Source organism: Eubalaena glacialis, chromosome 7 (assembly GCF_028564815.1).
Source record: "Eubalaena glacialis isolate mEubGla1 chromosome 7, mEubGla1.1.hap2.+ XY, whole genome shotgun sequence".
Classification (NCBI taxonomy): domain Eukaryota; kingdom Metazoa; phylum Chordata; class Mammalia; order Artiodactyla; family Balaenidae; genus Eubalaena; species Eubalaena glacialis.
This window is the reverse complement of record NC_083722.1, coordinates 32386358-32401875: the sequence shown is the minus strand read 5'-3', so window position 1 is coordinate 32401875 and position 15518 is coordinate 32386358. Positions and strand designations below refer to the sequence as shown.

Below are 15518 nucleotides of genomic sequence, written 5' to 3'. Positions count from 1 at the left end.
CTTCTTTATGTATTCTGGATATGAGTCATTATCAAATATATGTATTGCAACATCTTCTGGTTTGTGGCTTGTTTTTCACTCTCTTTTTTTTTTTTTAATTTTTTGGCCACGCCGTGCAGCATGTGGGATTCCAGTTCCCCAACCAGGGATTGAACCCGTGCCCCCTGCAGGGGAAGCGTGGAGCCCTAACCATTGGACTGCCAGGGAATTCCCTTGTTTTTTACTCTCTTAATGGTGGCTTTTGATGAATAGAGGCTCTTAATTTTAATTTGGTCCAGTTTGTCTTTTTTTTTTCTTTATGGATAGTATTTTTTTTTTTTAAGAAGGGAGTCATTATTTTTTTTTTTAAGTATTTATTTATTTATTTATGGCTGTGTTGGGTCTTCCTTTCTGTGCGAGGGCTTTCTCTAGTTGTGGCAAGCGGGGGCCACTCTTCATCGCGGTGCGCGGGCCTCTCACTATCGTGGCCTCTCTTGTTGCGGAGCACAGGCTCCAGACGCGCAGGCTCAGTAATTGTGGCTCACGGGCCCAGCTGCTCCGTGGCACGTGGGATCCTCCCAGACCAGGGCTCGAACCCGTGTCCTCTGCATTGGCAGGCAGATTCTCAACCACTGCACCACCAGGGAAGCCCTGGATAGTATTTTTTAAGGTCTTCTTTACCTATTCAAGATCATGAAGAAACTCTCCTATATTATTTTAGAAGCTTTATTGTTTTGCCTTTTACATTTAGATTTACTATCCATTATGTGTGTGTCTGCAGGAAGTGAGGTAGGGATCAAGATTCCTTTTTTTATTACATGAGTATCCAATTATAATATCCTTATTAAAGCTTTACTTTTTTCTATAAAGGTCTTGTGCATTCATTATGTTAGTTCCTAGATGCTTTAATTTTTTTTAATTGCCATTACAATTTTGTGTTTTTTTCTATTATATCCTCCACTTGGTTATTGATGTGTAGGAGAATAAGTGATTTTTTTTTGGTAAGCTTATCTTTATTTACTTTATCTGCCTGACAAAAACTTGAGATATAATCTGCATGAAAGTGCTTTAATAAAATGTACTTGATGGTTAAAAATATTTTCTTAGGGATTTCCCTGGCGGTTCAGTGGTTAAGACTACTGCAGGGGTCACGGGTTCGATCTCTGGTCGGGGAAGTTCTGCATGCTGCGTGGTGTGGCCAAAAAAAAAAATTTCTTAGACTAGAATTAAATTAGGGCAATTAAAACTTGCTTTTATGATAATATTAGATTATGATAGTTCCAGATACCAGGTAGAAAAGAATCTGGGTCTCATTATTTTTTTTAATCAAAATATTATGAAAGTGGAATTCAGCTGGATCTCAGAGCAAAGATTCTGCGTCTAGAGGCTTTTTAACACCTTTCATACACATTTTCTAGTACTTATGATAATGGCTACATTCAAAACGATGTATCTATTCTCCCCTTCATTTGTAACATGTACTTTAGCTTTATTTTGTAACATTATTCTTATTTATTTTTAAAATTAATTTATTTTTTATTTATTTACTTTTGGCTACGTTGGGTCATCATTGCTGCGCATGGGTTTTGTCTAGTTGGGGTGAGCGGGGGCTACTCTTCATTGTGGTGCGCAGGCTTCTCACTGCGGTGGCTTCTCTTGTTGCGGAGCACAGGCTCTAGGCACGTGGGCTGTAGAGCACAGGCTCAGTAGTTGTGGCACATGGGCTTAGTTGTTCCGCGGCATGTGGAATCTTCCCAGACCAGGGATCGAACCCGTGTCCCCTGCACTGGCAGGCAGATTCTTGACCATTATGCCACCAGGGGAATCCCAACATTATTCTTATTTAGAAGAGCTCTTTTAGTAAAAATATTTGAATGTTGGACGTTAGCCAAAAGTATACAAATCTATAGCAAGTTAACTTCTTGGGGGACTTGTAAGGGCAATATGTTATTACTTGTAGAAACAATACAGATTTGTTCAGAAAAAGCTCCAAGAGTGTTTAGCTTATTTCTAGTTACAGTGGTGAATTTTCCATGGGTTCCATGTTTTAAAGTAAGATGTAAGATATTAAAGTTTAGTTTTGCTGTCAACAGTTGTATGATGCCTTTTAACGTGTTGTATTGAAGGGTAGAGGTGGAACTACCCAGGGAAGCTTATGGGAAGGACCGTTGAGGAATTATTTTATTCTCTGGTCCTGATAGCAGAGTTTATCAAGGTGGAGGCTGCAGATCTTTTAGTTCTTTAGGGAGAATACAATGGACAATGTAATGTGCCACTTAAAGGAGGCAAAGTTATGGTACATTTGCCTTTACTGATTTATTATTATTCTGGGATCAGAGTAAGGAAGGGTTTTTTGGTTTTGTTTTTTGTGTTGTGTTTTTGTTTTTGTTGTTGTTGGGTTTTGGGGGGGTGGTTGTTTTTAAAGGCAAATCTATTGATTATTTTTGACTGCATTGGGTCTTTGTTTCTGTGCGCGGGCGTTCTCTAGTTGTGGCAAGTAGGGGCTACTCTTCGTTGCGGTGCGTGGGCTTCTCAATGCGGTGGTTCCTTTTGTGGAGCACGGGCTCTAGGCGCATGGGCTTCAGTAGTTGCAGCACGTGGGCTCAGTAGTTGCGGCATGCGGGCCCTAGAACCTGCGGGCTTCAGCAGTTGTGCGCATGAGCTCAGTGGTTGCAGTGCACGGGCTCTAGGTTGCGTGGGCTTCAGCAGTTGTGGGTCGCAGGCTTAGTTGCTCCGTGGCATGTGGGATCTTCCCAGACCAGGGCTCGAACCTGTGTCCCCTGCATTGGCAGGCAGATTCTTAACCATTGCACCACCAGGGAAGTCCTGTTATTGTTTTTTTCTTTCTTTCTTTCTTTTTTTTGTGTGGGGGGGCTTAGCTTTGTGTACTACATTTTACTGTGTAGCTTATTTTTTTAAATAAACATTTGGAATTGGTTTTATAATACTTTATTATTTCCTTCCTTCTGCTGACTTTAGGTTTTGTTTGTTCTTTTTCTAATTCTCATAGGTAGTAGGTTAGATTGTTTATTTGAGATTTTTCTGGGTCTTTCTTTGTTTTTTTTTTTTTTGGCTGCGCCGCACAGTATGTGGAATCGTAGTTCCCAACCAGGGATTGAATCCACGCCCCCTGCAGTGGAAGCGCAGAATCGTAACCACTGGACCGCCAGGGAAGTCCCCGAGATTTTTCTTGTTTTTTTGAGGAAGGCCTATATCTCTATGAACTTCCCTCTTAGGACTGCTTTTGCTGTATTCCATAGATTTTGTGTGGTTGTGTTTGGTTTTATAGTACTTTAAATTATTTGCTGTTTAAGGGTTTTTTTGAAGGCTATATGCCCTTTTGAAAATCTGTTGAAAGCTGTGGACTCTTGCTTGCCTCAGAAAAATACATATCTACATGTAAGACAGTTTTGCATGTAGTTTTCAGGAGATTCACAGACCCACTGAAACCTACATACCTCAGAATAAGAACTATTATTACACGTTACATTGGTTTTGGAGGGCAACTCATTGTTGAAGAGCTCTCTGCTGAAGATGATGGTACATACCTTTGTTGGTAGTCAAATATTACTTCAAATGGACATGCTCCTCTTCTATACCTATCTTTCTTACATTTTTATATAAAATGCCAGTGTTTTAAAGAAATCTTATTTCTGTATGAGGAAATAAAAGGTATTCATATATGAAGGAAGAAGTTGCTTTATTGTGTCTAGTTTAAATATTAAGCTTCGAGATGCAGTGATATCATCTTATTATTTAGAGTGCTCAGAACAGTACAATGTCTAGGAAATGATTTATGATGATATATCATACTCCTGAGTCTTCATATGATGTGTGTAATAAAAAAAAAAAAACCTGATAACAGAAATTAGCTGATCTAAGTGCATATACCCTCCCAGAAATTGTTTTTCGTGGATGTGACATATTTCAAAGCTAGGAAAATGAGTCGAGGTATTTGTGATGTTTTTATACTGAAGTTCCCATTCAACTTTACCATCGTGCCTCTTAATGGGTCCTACTCAGCCATGCTGCATTTGCAACTTCGTTTTTTCTGTTTCTGAAATAGTTATGTGTGTGGAAAGCTTAAGTAGTAAGGTTAATTAAAAATAATACTCAAAAATTGCCAGAGTGAAAACTTACCCTTCGGGACCATTTTGTAACTGGTTTGTGTTAGCTAAAGAACTCATTTGTTCTCCGTTTGCTTCCTCTTAATTCATTTATTTCTAAGCAAGTATTGAACATGTGAATGCATATAATAAGAAACAGTTGTGTAGTGGTATAAAAAAATATAAATCAACTGTCAGGGATTTCCCTGGAGGTCCAGTGGTTAAGACTCCACACTTCCACTGCAGGGGGCATGAATTTGATCCCTGGTCAGGGAACTAAGATCCCCGCATACCACCCGGAGCAGCCAAAAAAAAGATGATAATGATAATAATAATAAAAATAAAAATAAAATAAAAAATTTTAAAAAATGAATCAATCAACTGCCAAAGTTGAGAGCTGTAAGAGTTGGCTAGACTCCTTGCAGGCTTTGACGAAGTAAGCTGCCATATTGTAAGAGGGCCTTTGGAGAAGCCCCCATGGCTATGCTCTGAGAGCTGCCCTCTGCTGACAGCCAGCAAGAAAATGGGGACCTCAATCCTACAGCCACAAGATGATAAACTTTTTTATTTTAATTTATTTTAATTAATTAATTTATTTTTGGCTGCGTTGGGTCTTTGTTGCTGCGCGTGGGCTTTCTCTAGATGCAGCGAGTGGGGTCTACTCTTTGTTGCTGTGCGCAGTCTTCTCATTGTGGTGGCTTCTCTTGCTGTGCAGTACGGGCTCTAGGCGTGCGGGCTCAGTAGTTGTGGCTCATGGACTCAGTAGTTGTGGCTCGCGGGCTCAGTAGTTGTGGCTCGCTGGCTCTAGAGCGCAGGCTCAGTAGTTGTAGCGCACGGACTTAGTTGCTCTGTGGCATGTGGGATCTTCCCGGACCAGGGATCAAACCCACGTCCCCTGCATTGGCAGGCGGATTCTTAACCACTTTGCCACCAGGGAAGTCCCCAAGATGATAAATTCTGCCAACAACCAGAGGGAGCTTGGAAGGCACTAATCAGCTCATAGCACAGAGGAAGGTACACCCGTTATCAGTATAGGGACTTCTCTTTTGTAGTTATGGTCCCTAGAGTTGTGGGCCATAGCTAAAGGTTTATCAGTTTAATCCCGAAGTTTTGGCACAAATTACCAGTGCTCACTCTTACAACAGTTCTAGTCAAATGCAGGTGACATGCCCATGTTTATAGAAAATCCTAGGGAATCTACTCTCCCCCCCCCAAAAAAAGAACCTAGAATAAGTGATATTAGCAAGGTTGCAGGGGACGAAGTCAATATGCAAAAATTGATTGTATTTCTATATATTAAAATTTAAAATGGGAAGTTGAAATTTAAAAAGCAATAGCATTAAAACCATAAAATTATTAGAGATATATTTAACAATATATGTGGAAAAACTAGTTCAGTGAAAACTACAAAACATCACTGACAAATTAAAGATGAAATCAATGAAGAGACCATGCTCATGGATTGAAAGATTAAATAATATTAGAGTTCATATCTCCCCAAATTGACCTACAGATTCATTGCATTCCCTCCAAAATCCCAGCAGGATTTTATAGAAATTGATAAACTGATTCTAAAATTTGTATGGAAATGCAAAGGATGTGGAATAGCCAAACAATTTTGAAAAAGAACTAAGTTGGAAGACTTAACACTACCTGATTTTTAAGAGTTAACTATAAATTTATGGGGACTTCCCTGGTGGTCCAATGGTTAAGATTTTGCACTTCCACTGCTGGGGGCACGGGTTTGATCCCTGGTTGGGGAACTAAGATCCCACATGCTACACGGTGCAGCCAAAAACAAACAAACAAAAAACACAGGCAAAGAAGTTTGAGGTGGCCTAGGCAAGAATGAAGAAAAGCTGAATAAAATACGGTGGGTTGCAATGGATATGTGAAATATTTTGAAGTGGGCTTTGGTAACTAAATAACTATAATAAAGGGGAATAAAAGAAAAGAAGCCAGGGGACTTACGTGGTGGTGCAGTGGTTAAGAATCCTCCTGCCAACGAAGGGGACATGGGAAGATCCCACATGCCAAGGAGCAACTAAGCCCACGTACTGCAACTACTGAAGCCCGCGTGCCTAGAGCCCGCACTCTGCAACAAGAGAAGCCACCACAATGAGAAGCCCGCGCACCGCAACGAAGAGTAGCACCCGCTTGCTGTAACTAGAGAAAGACCGTGTGCAGCAACGAAGACCCAAGGCAGCCAAAAATAAAAATAAATAAATAAATAAATTTAAAAAAAAAGAAGAAGCCAATATTAGATTTTAAACCTTTAAGAGAAATAGGGAGTTGTTTGGGAAAGAGAACCTTTGGGGAGGAAGATATAATAAAGGTTGACTTTAGTAGTATTTTGTTTGATGCTGTAATGAAAAATTCAAGAAGACTTTTTCTGTAGGGAGGTAGAAATAAGGGATTAAAGTTAAGAGTTTGGGGATAGAGATTAAGATTTGCATGTACTTAGCATAAGCAAATTGAAACATAAGCCAGTACCAGTTCACCGAGAGAAAAAGCATATATACAGAGAAGAGGAGAACGTTGCTCCGTATCTGCAGTTAGGGTGTTAGAGGAGGGAGACAGACCAGCAAAGGAGAGAAACAGCAGTCCTCAATAGCTGGAAAATACTTCCTTCTATGTGCTCGTCTTCCTCCTCTTCTCCATATATGTGACCCTTCACTCTACCTCTCCAAGATATTTTGAATTTTCTTGCCTTGTTCATACCTCATTACAGCCTCTTTAAAACAGCATGTATATATTTCCTAACTTCCTTGTTATATAATACTTTTAAAATGTTTTTCAAAACTGTGACTAGTTCTAAATTGGATAGTAAGGTATTTTCAAAGCCCTAAGGTACAAAGCTACGTCTAATTTAAATAGTTTGTCAAGAGAATAAATCTTCTAGTGCCTCTGATTGGACTTAAGCTATTCAGTCTCTAAAAATACATAAATGCTAACTTAAGCTTATACTGAAGCGTGCGATAATTCTGAATATTTTCTAATTGAGTAACTTAATAGAATTCTTGGTGATGTGTAAGGGAAGTTGGAAGAAGAAAGTTCAAAAACTGGAGAGAGAAAACAGATGTACTTTTAAATCATTGCTCGTGAAAGACAATACAAAATATTTGTTGCTTATTAGAGCTTATAAGGTTCAGCCTATGCTGGGAGATAAGGCTGCTAGAATTGGTATGAAGGAGAAATTGATCTCTGTTGTGATACTGAATAGTCCTCTAAAACGGCTGCCATTTTTGGTGAAAACCTACATATCTAAAGTACCTGAAATCTAAGCATTTCTGCATTAGATAACACAAATAAAACCCTGATTTAAAAAAAAAAGAAGTCTAACTGTTACCTCTCAACTTTTTCAGAGGAAATGCGAAAACAAGGCTTATTGCAATGGCTTGATTCTCTTCAGACTGATGACACCACCTCTCCAGACCTACAGCTCACTGTGGGAGCAGTGATCGTGGAGGAAATGAGAGCAGCCATAGAGAGGCAGACTGGTTTTCAGTGTTCAGCCGGGATTTCACACAATAAGGTGAAGGCTAATAGTAGATTTCAAAGAGAAACACAGATATCTGTAGTTAAACACAGCAGGGATAGAAACAAAAAAAAAAAAGTAAAACAAAAACAAAACAAACAGCCAGGATAGATATGAGTGGGGCATTTAAATCATTATACATATACTTTGAAATGGGTTTCTACTTAAACTTCACGGTGAAGACCAAATAAAAACCTAAGTAATTCTTTAACATGGGAATTGACATTGCACATGTACTTTCCTAAGAAGCAGCCTGAAAATTTTGCTGGAAATGGTTATTTACATAGTTGTATCCACAGTATTTCCTTAATGACTGAACTATCCAAAGAAAGGAGGAGGCAGGACTTCCCTGGTGGTCCAGTGGTTGGGACTTGGCGCTTTCACTGCCGGGGGCCCTGGGTTCAACCCCTGGTCAGGGGACTAAGATCCTGCAAGCAAACAAAGAAAGGAGGAGGCTAGTAGGAACCTATTTATTTTCTTTTCAGTTGCTGAATTTTCTAGTATTATCTCACTTCTTATGTGGAGTTCTGGGTGTTCTATGCTTTTGTTCTGTGCTTTCTGATTAAACTGCAGTGTGGCCCTGGGATCTTCATCCCCTTTGGTGTAGACTCAGTAGTTGGGCAGTGGCTGATTATTCATAGTCACTACCTTCTCTCCCTCACTCAAGAGGAAAGTTCCGCACTGCTCAGCTTGTGGGATCTTAGTTCCCCAGCCAGGGATTAAACCCCAGCCCATGGCAGTGAGAGCACCGAGTCCTAACCACTGGACCGCCAGGGAATTCCCAAGAAGAGGAAAGTTGCCAAACTACCCAGTAGAGTTTTGGGGTTTTTTTTTCTGGTTAGGTGGAGGGAGGGGAAACAAAAGTCTCAATGTAGTAATTTAAACTAGACTAAATGTGGCCTAGTAGAAGTTTCAGAGAATCTCTCCAATGAATTTGAAGAGTGATTTTATATTTTTCCTACCAATTATAAGTTGTTAAATGATACCACTGAAGTACCTTATTCTTTGAAAAGACTTCTCAAGGGTTTTTTCATTTTGAAGTCTTATTTAGTATAAGAAGATGTTTGCTATTGGACAATGATTTCAAGCCCAGTCTTTATCACAGATACTAAATGATGGTAATCTGTATTAAATCCGGGACTCAAAATGGACTAACCATTAATCAAGAAATGTATGTAAATGGAGTAGGGTAAAATGAGTTTGTTTTGGCATTTTCATATGGACATACTAAGAAATGCATCTTAAGTCTCTTCTGTAGCTTCTCTACTTTTTCACCCTCTTGAAGTAGGAAAACCTTAAGGAATAGACACGGGTGGAATAAACGACTAAAGAAAGACTGAGAATGGAAGATGTGGAAAGAACAATGAGGATAATGATAGTGGGTCATGTTTTCCACTGTGGATGTTGTGGGACACCAAGCTTTGGAGATGTCTTGAGTTTCTGGTTTTGTTTTTGTTTTTAACATGGAAACCATTAGTTACAGCCCTTAAGCTGTGCCTTGTGTATGCGTGTATATGTGTGTGTTAATATTCACCAACTCTGTGTGTGGGTGTTGACAGTAATGGGGTTTTTATACTTTCCATGCTCCAGGTTCTGGCAAAGCTGGCCTGTGGACTAAACAAGCCCAACGGGCAGACCCTGGTCTCACATGGGTCAGTCCCACAGCTCTTCAGCCAAGTGCCTATTAGCAAAATGTAAGTATTCAGGGAGCACCTTAGATTTCACTTCTATATATGTGAAGGCCCTCTCTGGTTGTAGTTTCTTCTGTTCCATAAGGATTGGAGCCAGGGAAAATAGGTACCATGGGGACAGGAGGGAGATGACACAGAAAATTTTACAAACATTCTGAGATTTTTTTCTTAATGAACTTTCAATTCCGGATTATCTGTGGAAGATACTTAATCCTGAATTTTAAAAAATGAACTGTTTTTTAGCCATATGTTTAACTTCCTTCTAGGGTTTTTACTCAAGCCTGTTACTAAATAACAAATAGGAATTTTACTTCTTTTCTTTGTTCTAGTAGCGTATCAAGCTGTTCAGGGCTACTGAATTGCTCCCAAATAAAATTAATAACTAGGTTGTGCATACCAATAGTGTGTCCTTGACAAGGGCTTATAATATTGTTGAAGGGACAAGATATAACTGTTCAAAGCAATAGTGAAAGTGCTATCATCAAGACTATATGTGAGTAACTGCTAAATGAATTGTACAGGTAGTTACCAAAGTTTATAAAAGTCATCTGAGAAGGACTTATGAAAAAGGCATGGGATTTTGTTATGAGATTGGCACAATTCGGAGAGTCAGGTGAGAATAGAAGAGAAATACCAATTTGGAGACTGTTTTGAGCACCAAGAGGGAGAAAATATAAGATATTTCCAGTGAACTGGGACCATATTGAGGAAGATAAGTGATGGAAAAAGGACTGAACAGAGAGGTTGAGGACAGATTATTAGACATCTCAAAGGCCAAGCTGAAGAGTTTTTTTTTTTACTATATTCTTAAATATAAAAGGTTTTAGCTATGGAAGGGGTTTGTTTTGGAGGTGGAATTTTAATCCCTAAATGGGACAGTAGATCCTGTACAATTGAAAGCTTTATATACAGTTGACTTGATAACTAATTAATGACTTTACCCTTGTGTTTATGCTATGGTTAATCTTCTTCCCAGGCCCTAACTTCCAGAGTACTGAATCCTTATGCTAGAAAATGAATAGTTTACAGGACCAATGTGTGTTCTCATTTTCCCTGAACTTTCTGGAGAGCTTCTTACCCAGGCAAAATGTTTTGTATCTACTGCTAACTAGATATTTATGATGTGACCTATAAATCTTTTGTCTTTTTTTGGTTGTTGTTAGCCGTAGTCTTGGAGGAAAGCTAGGGGCTTCTGTCATTGAAATCCTGGGGGTAGAATACATGGGAGAACTGACCCAGTTCACTGAATCCCAGCTCCAGAGTCATTTTGGGGAGAAGAATGGGTAAGTGATTCCTAATACTTTTCAATCATAACCTTTATGGATATGCTAAATTCAAATGCAGACAAGAGAATCAGGTAAAATCTAGACCTATCTTTAGGTTAATATTTGCTCCTCGAGGTAATTGCATTGGTCCTTTTGCTTTAAAATATTAAATCATTATAACCTATTAGTCTAGTTTTTTTCACGTGCCTAAATAGGTTGGTAGATAGGAACTGTTACTTTGAAGCTCTGATATATACATGTACAACATTTATGTGTGCTAAGATGCTGTTGTTCTCTTAAAAATCCTTGTATTTATGCTTAGTAAGTACCAAAAATACTTGGGGATATGAAATCTGTGGCTTAGTTGGCACTTTTCCAAAAATACAAATGATGACTTGGCTTTAGAAAGCATAATGTGTTCTCCTTGGCAATTTATCATTACTGGAAATCATTGGGAAGGGCAAGGATTCTGTTACGGGTGAGGTGTACTTAATTTTGAACAAATTTTTCCTTTTTCATGAAAGGGATAAAAGGTAGTATAATATAGGTATTTTGTTTTAACAAGAATAATCATTTGCTTTCACCTTAAACTTTTTTGCTGGTTTTATTAGATCTTGGCTATATGCCATGTGCCGGGGGATTGAACATGAACCAGTTAGATCCAGGCAAATAACCAAAACCATTGGCTGCGGCAAGAACTTCCCAGGAAAAACAGCTCTGGCTGCTCGGGAACAGGTAGGCAGACATTCCTGACAGAACATTGCCTCTTTTAAGAGAGTTGGTGGGTAGGTTTTGGTAGCTGTGGAAAGTTAGATGGGACCTTTATGCTGTAAAATATGAAGGAAATAGAAGGTTTTTTGTGTGCTGAAAATTGATTAGTTTAACTTGGGATTATTTTTTTTTATTATTATTTTTTCCCTTCCTTCCATCTGAAAAGAAATAGAATGGAGCTGATTGAAGTTCGAAATGGAATTACTCATTTTTTGGTAGGTGAAATCTTAGGAGGCCAGGATATTGTGCCTCAAGTTTGTGTCTTTTTTTCTCAGAGCTGGAACATGCCTGAAATTCACCTGATGGCATGCCAGCAGGAAAAGAAAATGAAAGATCTTGAGCTAGGGCAGGTCAGAGTACTGAAGATTCCTATGATCCGGGGATCGTTACAGGGGAGACTTTGTTGCACACTTCCATTTTGGGGAGAACTGAACAAAACCACCATTTAGTTCTATAATAAACCTAGAGTCTTTAAATGAAAGATTAAAGTCTCAATACTTTTTTTAGGTACAATGGTGGCTTTTGCAATTAGCCCAGGAACTAGAGGAGAGACTAATCAAGGACCGAAATGATGTAAGATTTTCTTTCTTTATTCCTGGGGTGAGCTTTGGGATTTAAATACAAGTTGCTCCTTACCTTATGGAGTAGAAACAAAGATACAAAAAGATACCAGCTGGAAAATTTTAAGAAATCTTTTATCTTTTCCCATAAAACTGCCATAAAACTCAGTATGATTTTCAAAAGCCTGGATCTGTGAACATAAGACCTGGCTACTCCTGTCTCCCTCATTACCATTTGCTTTTACTTTTTTGTATATTATCTAAATGTTACTGCAACTCTGAATATAAAGTGGATCTTCCTCAGAGTACAGAACCATTAAGCAGGACATTTAGGGATTGGACTGTAAATTATTCGGCTTTAACATAGTCCACGTGACAAAGAAGTACTCACAGTTTTAGAGACAGAGTCTTAGGTCAAAGATGAAACATCTGATGATCAGTTTATCTTCTCTCTTTTAAAAAAAAAGCTCTATTGATACATATTTACATACCATAAAATTCACCCATTTATAGTATACAGTTCAGTAGTTTTAGTGTATTTCAGAGTTGTTCAACTATTCCATAAACAATTTAAGAACATTTTATAACCCAAAAAAGAAATCCTATACCCACTAATAGTTACTCCCCCAGCCCTACGCAACCACTAGTCTGCTTTCTGTCTCTATAGACTTAATTATTCTGGACATTTCATATCTATGGAATAATATAATATGTGGCCTTTTGTGACTGGCTTGAAATCTTTCAATTAACATAATATTTTCAAGGTTCACCCATATTGTAGCATCTATCAGTACTTTATTCCTTTTTATCACAACATTCTATTGAATGGATATACCACATTTTATTTATCAATTTAGCAGTGAATGGATATTTGTTTCCACTTTTTGGCTATTATGAATAATGTTGCTGTGAACATTCATGTACAGATTTTTGTGTAGACATGTTTTCATTTCCTTTGTATATATACCTAGAATTGCTGAGTCACATGGCAACTCTATGTTAGCATACCAGACTGTTGCTGCACTATTTTACACTCCCAGCAATGTAAGAGGGTTCTAATTTCTCTGTATCTTTGTCATTGTCTTTTTAAAAATTTTTAGTGGGTGTGAAGTGGTATCTCATGGTTTTCAGGTGCTTATTGGCTATTTTATTTTCTTTGGAGAAATGAATGTCGAGATCCTTTGCCCATTTTTGACATGGGTTGTCTCTTTATATTGAGTTTTAAAAGTTCTGTATGTATTCTGGATACAAGTCCCTTGTCAAATATATAATTTGCAAATATTTTCTCCCATTCTGTGGATTTTCTTTCCATTTTCCTGATGGTATTGTTTGATGTGTCCTCTCCAGTTGAGACATCAACTGTATACTGTCAGGAATCATCTATAATTACCTGTTTGCCCCTTTTTAGCTGAGGTGGTGGTAAATGTTTGTTCTTTGGGAGGCAACATAAAGAGGTTGTGTTATGGGCCTATTTGACTTTGCCCACTAGGTGTCGCTCCGTTCTCATCTCTTTATTCTCTAACAGTCAATGACCTTATGTCCTATCATCTCCCCCTAGCTCACTCCCCTCTAGATTCCACTTGCTGGCCTCCTCCCTGTTTATTTAACACACCAAGTAAATTTCACCTTCACCTTCTCCCCAACTACCCTGTCAGATCAGCAGCCTCCATCACTCTCTGCCTTACTCTGCTTTTTTCCGTGGCACTTTGTAGTCATTTCTATTACATGCCTACTTGTTTATTATATGCAGCTCCTACTACAAGATAAGATCCAGAAGGGCCTGGACTTTATTTTGTTCTCTCCTGTATCTCTATACAGGATAGTGCCTGATACATAGTAGGCAGTCAGTTATGGTTGAACGGTTTTAGTCAACAAGGACTTGTTTGTAATTGCCTATTTGTATTCTCTCGAGATATACAAATCTGTATAAACTGTATTTACAAAATGCACAAAAATACAAAATGTATTTTTACCTAGAAGTTGGTCACTGCTCTTGGTTTGTCTTAGGGGTGTTTCTTCTCACTAGAATCTTTTGATTTTGAGGGGATCCCTATGTATACTTTTTACCTTCTTGCCTCTTGACCTTTATTTCTTAGTTTGCTTTGCATCAACAGTATTCAGGCGCTTAGACGTCACTGAAAAGTGAATCAGTGATCATGCTCTCTAGAGGCAGGCTCACTACACTTTATCTTCTATAGATGGGCTGTAAGGAGGTGCTAGTGGAAACTACTGCTGTTTTTTGTTGTTGTTGTTAAGATTGAAATATTTATGCATTTAACAAACATGTATTTTTAAATTAATTAATTAATTAATTTTTGGCTGCGTTGGATCTTCGTTACTGCGCGCGGGCTTTCTCTAGTTGCATCGAGCGGGGGCTACTCTTTTTTTTTTTTTTTTTAAAGGAATTCCTTTATTTTTATTTATTTATTTATTTATTTATTTATTTTTAGCTGTGTTGGGTCTTCGTTTCTGTGCGAGGGCTTTCTCTAGTTGTGGCAAGCGGGGGCCACTCTTCATTGCGGTGCGCGGGCCTCTCTCTATCGCGGCCTCTCTTGCTGCGGAGCACAGGCTCCAGACGCGCAGGCTCAGTAGCTGTGGCTCATGGGCCCAGTTGCTCCGCGGCATGTGGGCTCTTCCCAGACCAGGGCTCGAACCCGTGTTCCCTGCATTGGCAGGCAGACTCTCAACCACTGCGCCACCAGGGAAGCCCGAGCAGGGGCTACTCTTCATAGCAGTGTGTGGGCTTCTCATTGCGGTGGCTTCTCTTGTTGAGGAGCACGGGCTCTAGGTGCACAGGCTTCAGTAGTTGTGGAACACGGGCTCAGTAGTTGTGGCTCGCGGGCTCTAGAGCGCAGGCTCCGTAGTTGTGGCACATGGGCTTAGTTGCTCTGCGGCATGTGGAATCTTCCCGGACCAGGGATCGAATCCGTGTCCCCTGCGTTGGCAGGCGGATTCTTAACCACTTGTGCCACCAGGTAAGTCCACTTCTGCTCTTCTTAAGCATAAGAGCATCAGAGCAGATTAAAGAATAGATCCACTACTCAATCCTGACACCCTTTCAATGACTTACATGAACCCTCCTTCAGTCACAAACTAGAATATAGTATTACAAGTATTTAGTATAATCTTCCTGCACGGACACCACCAAAAAAAACAAAAAACAAAACAAAACATTCAGGAGAATCCATTTTCATTTATTCTGTCCTGTTCCCATTACCTGTAAAAATATCCTAGATATTCTAATATTCCATCATCTAAATTATGTCTTCTCCTATTATTTATACTCAGAAACAGCACAAAATTTTAAAAAATTAAACCTATTCGCAAACCATTCTGTCACCCTGGTTTTTTCCTTTCACAGAGTTCACTATATAGAATCCACATGCTCAAGGTAACTTCAGTTCTCTCTCAATCCATTTACACCCACAGAATGACAGGGTGGCCACTCAGTTGGCTGTGAGCATTCGCGTACAAGGAGACAAACGTCTCAGCAGCCTGCGCCGCTGCTGTGCCCTTACTCGCTATGATGCTCACAAGATGAGCCATGATGCATTTGCTGTCATCAGGAACTGTAACACTTCAGTAACCCAAACTGAATGGTGAGTTTC

At 39.1% G+C, this 15518-nt stretch overlaps 1 protein-coding gene across 3 annotated transcripts in view; it reads left to right on the top strand.

Annotated features, from left to right (window-relative positions):
* POLH (DNA polymerase eta) overlaps nt 1-15518 on the top strand; it is a 29857-nt gene that overhangs the window by 10510 nt on the left and 3829 nt on the right. For all 3 annotated transcript variants that reach the window (XM_061195039.1, XM_061195038.1, XM_061195040.1), the window contains exons 5-10: nt 7451-7620; nt 9214-9317; nt 10478-10597; nt 11191-11314; nt 11858-11923; nt 15340-15509. In XM_061195039.1, the coding sequence (XP_061051022.1) occupies nt 7451-7620; nt 9214-9317; nt 10478-10597; nt 11191-11314; nt 11858-11923; nt 15340-15509 (754 nt within the window). The remainder of the gene's footprint in view (nt 1-7450; nt 7621-9213; nt 9318-10477; nt 10598-11190; nt 11315-11857; nt 11924-15339; nt 15510-15518) is intronic.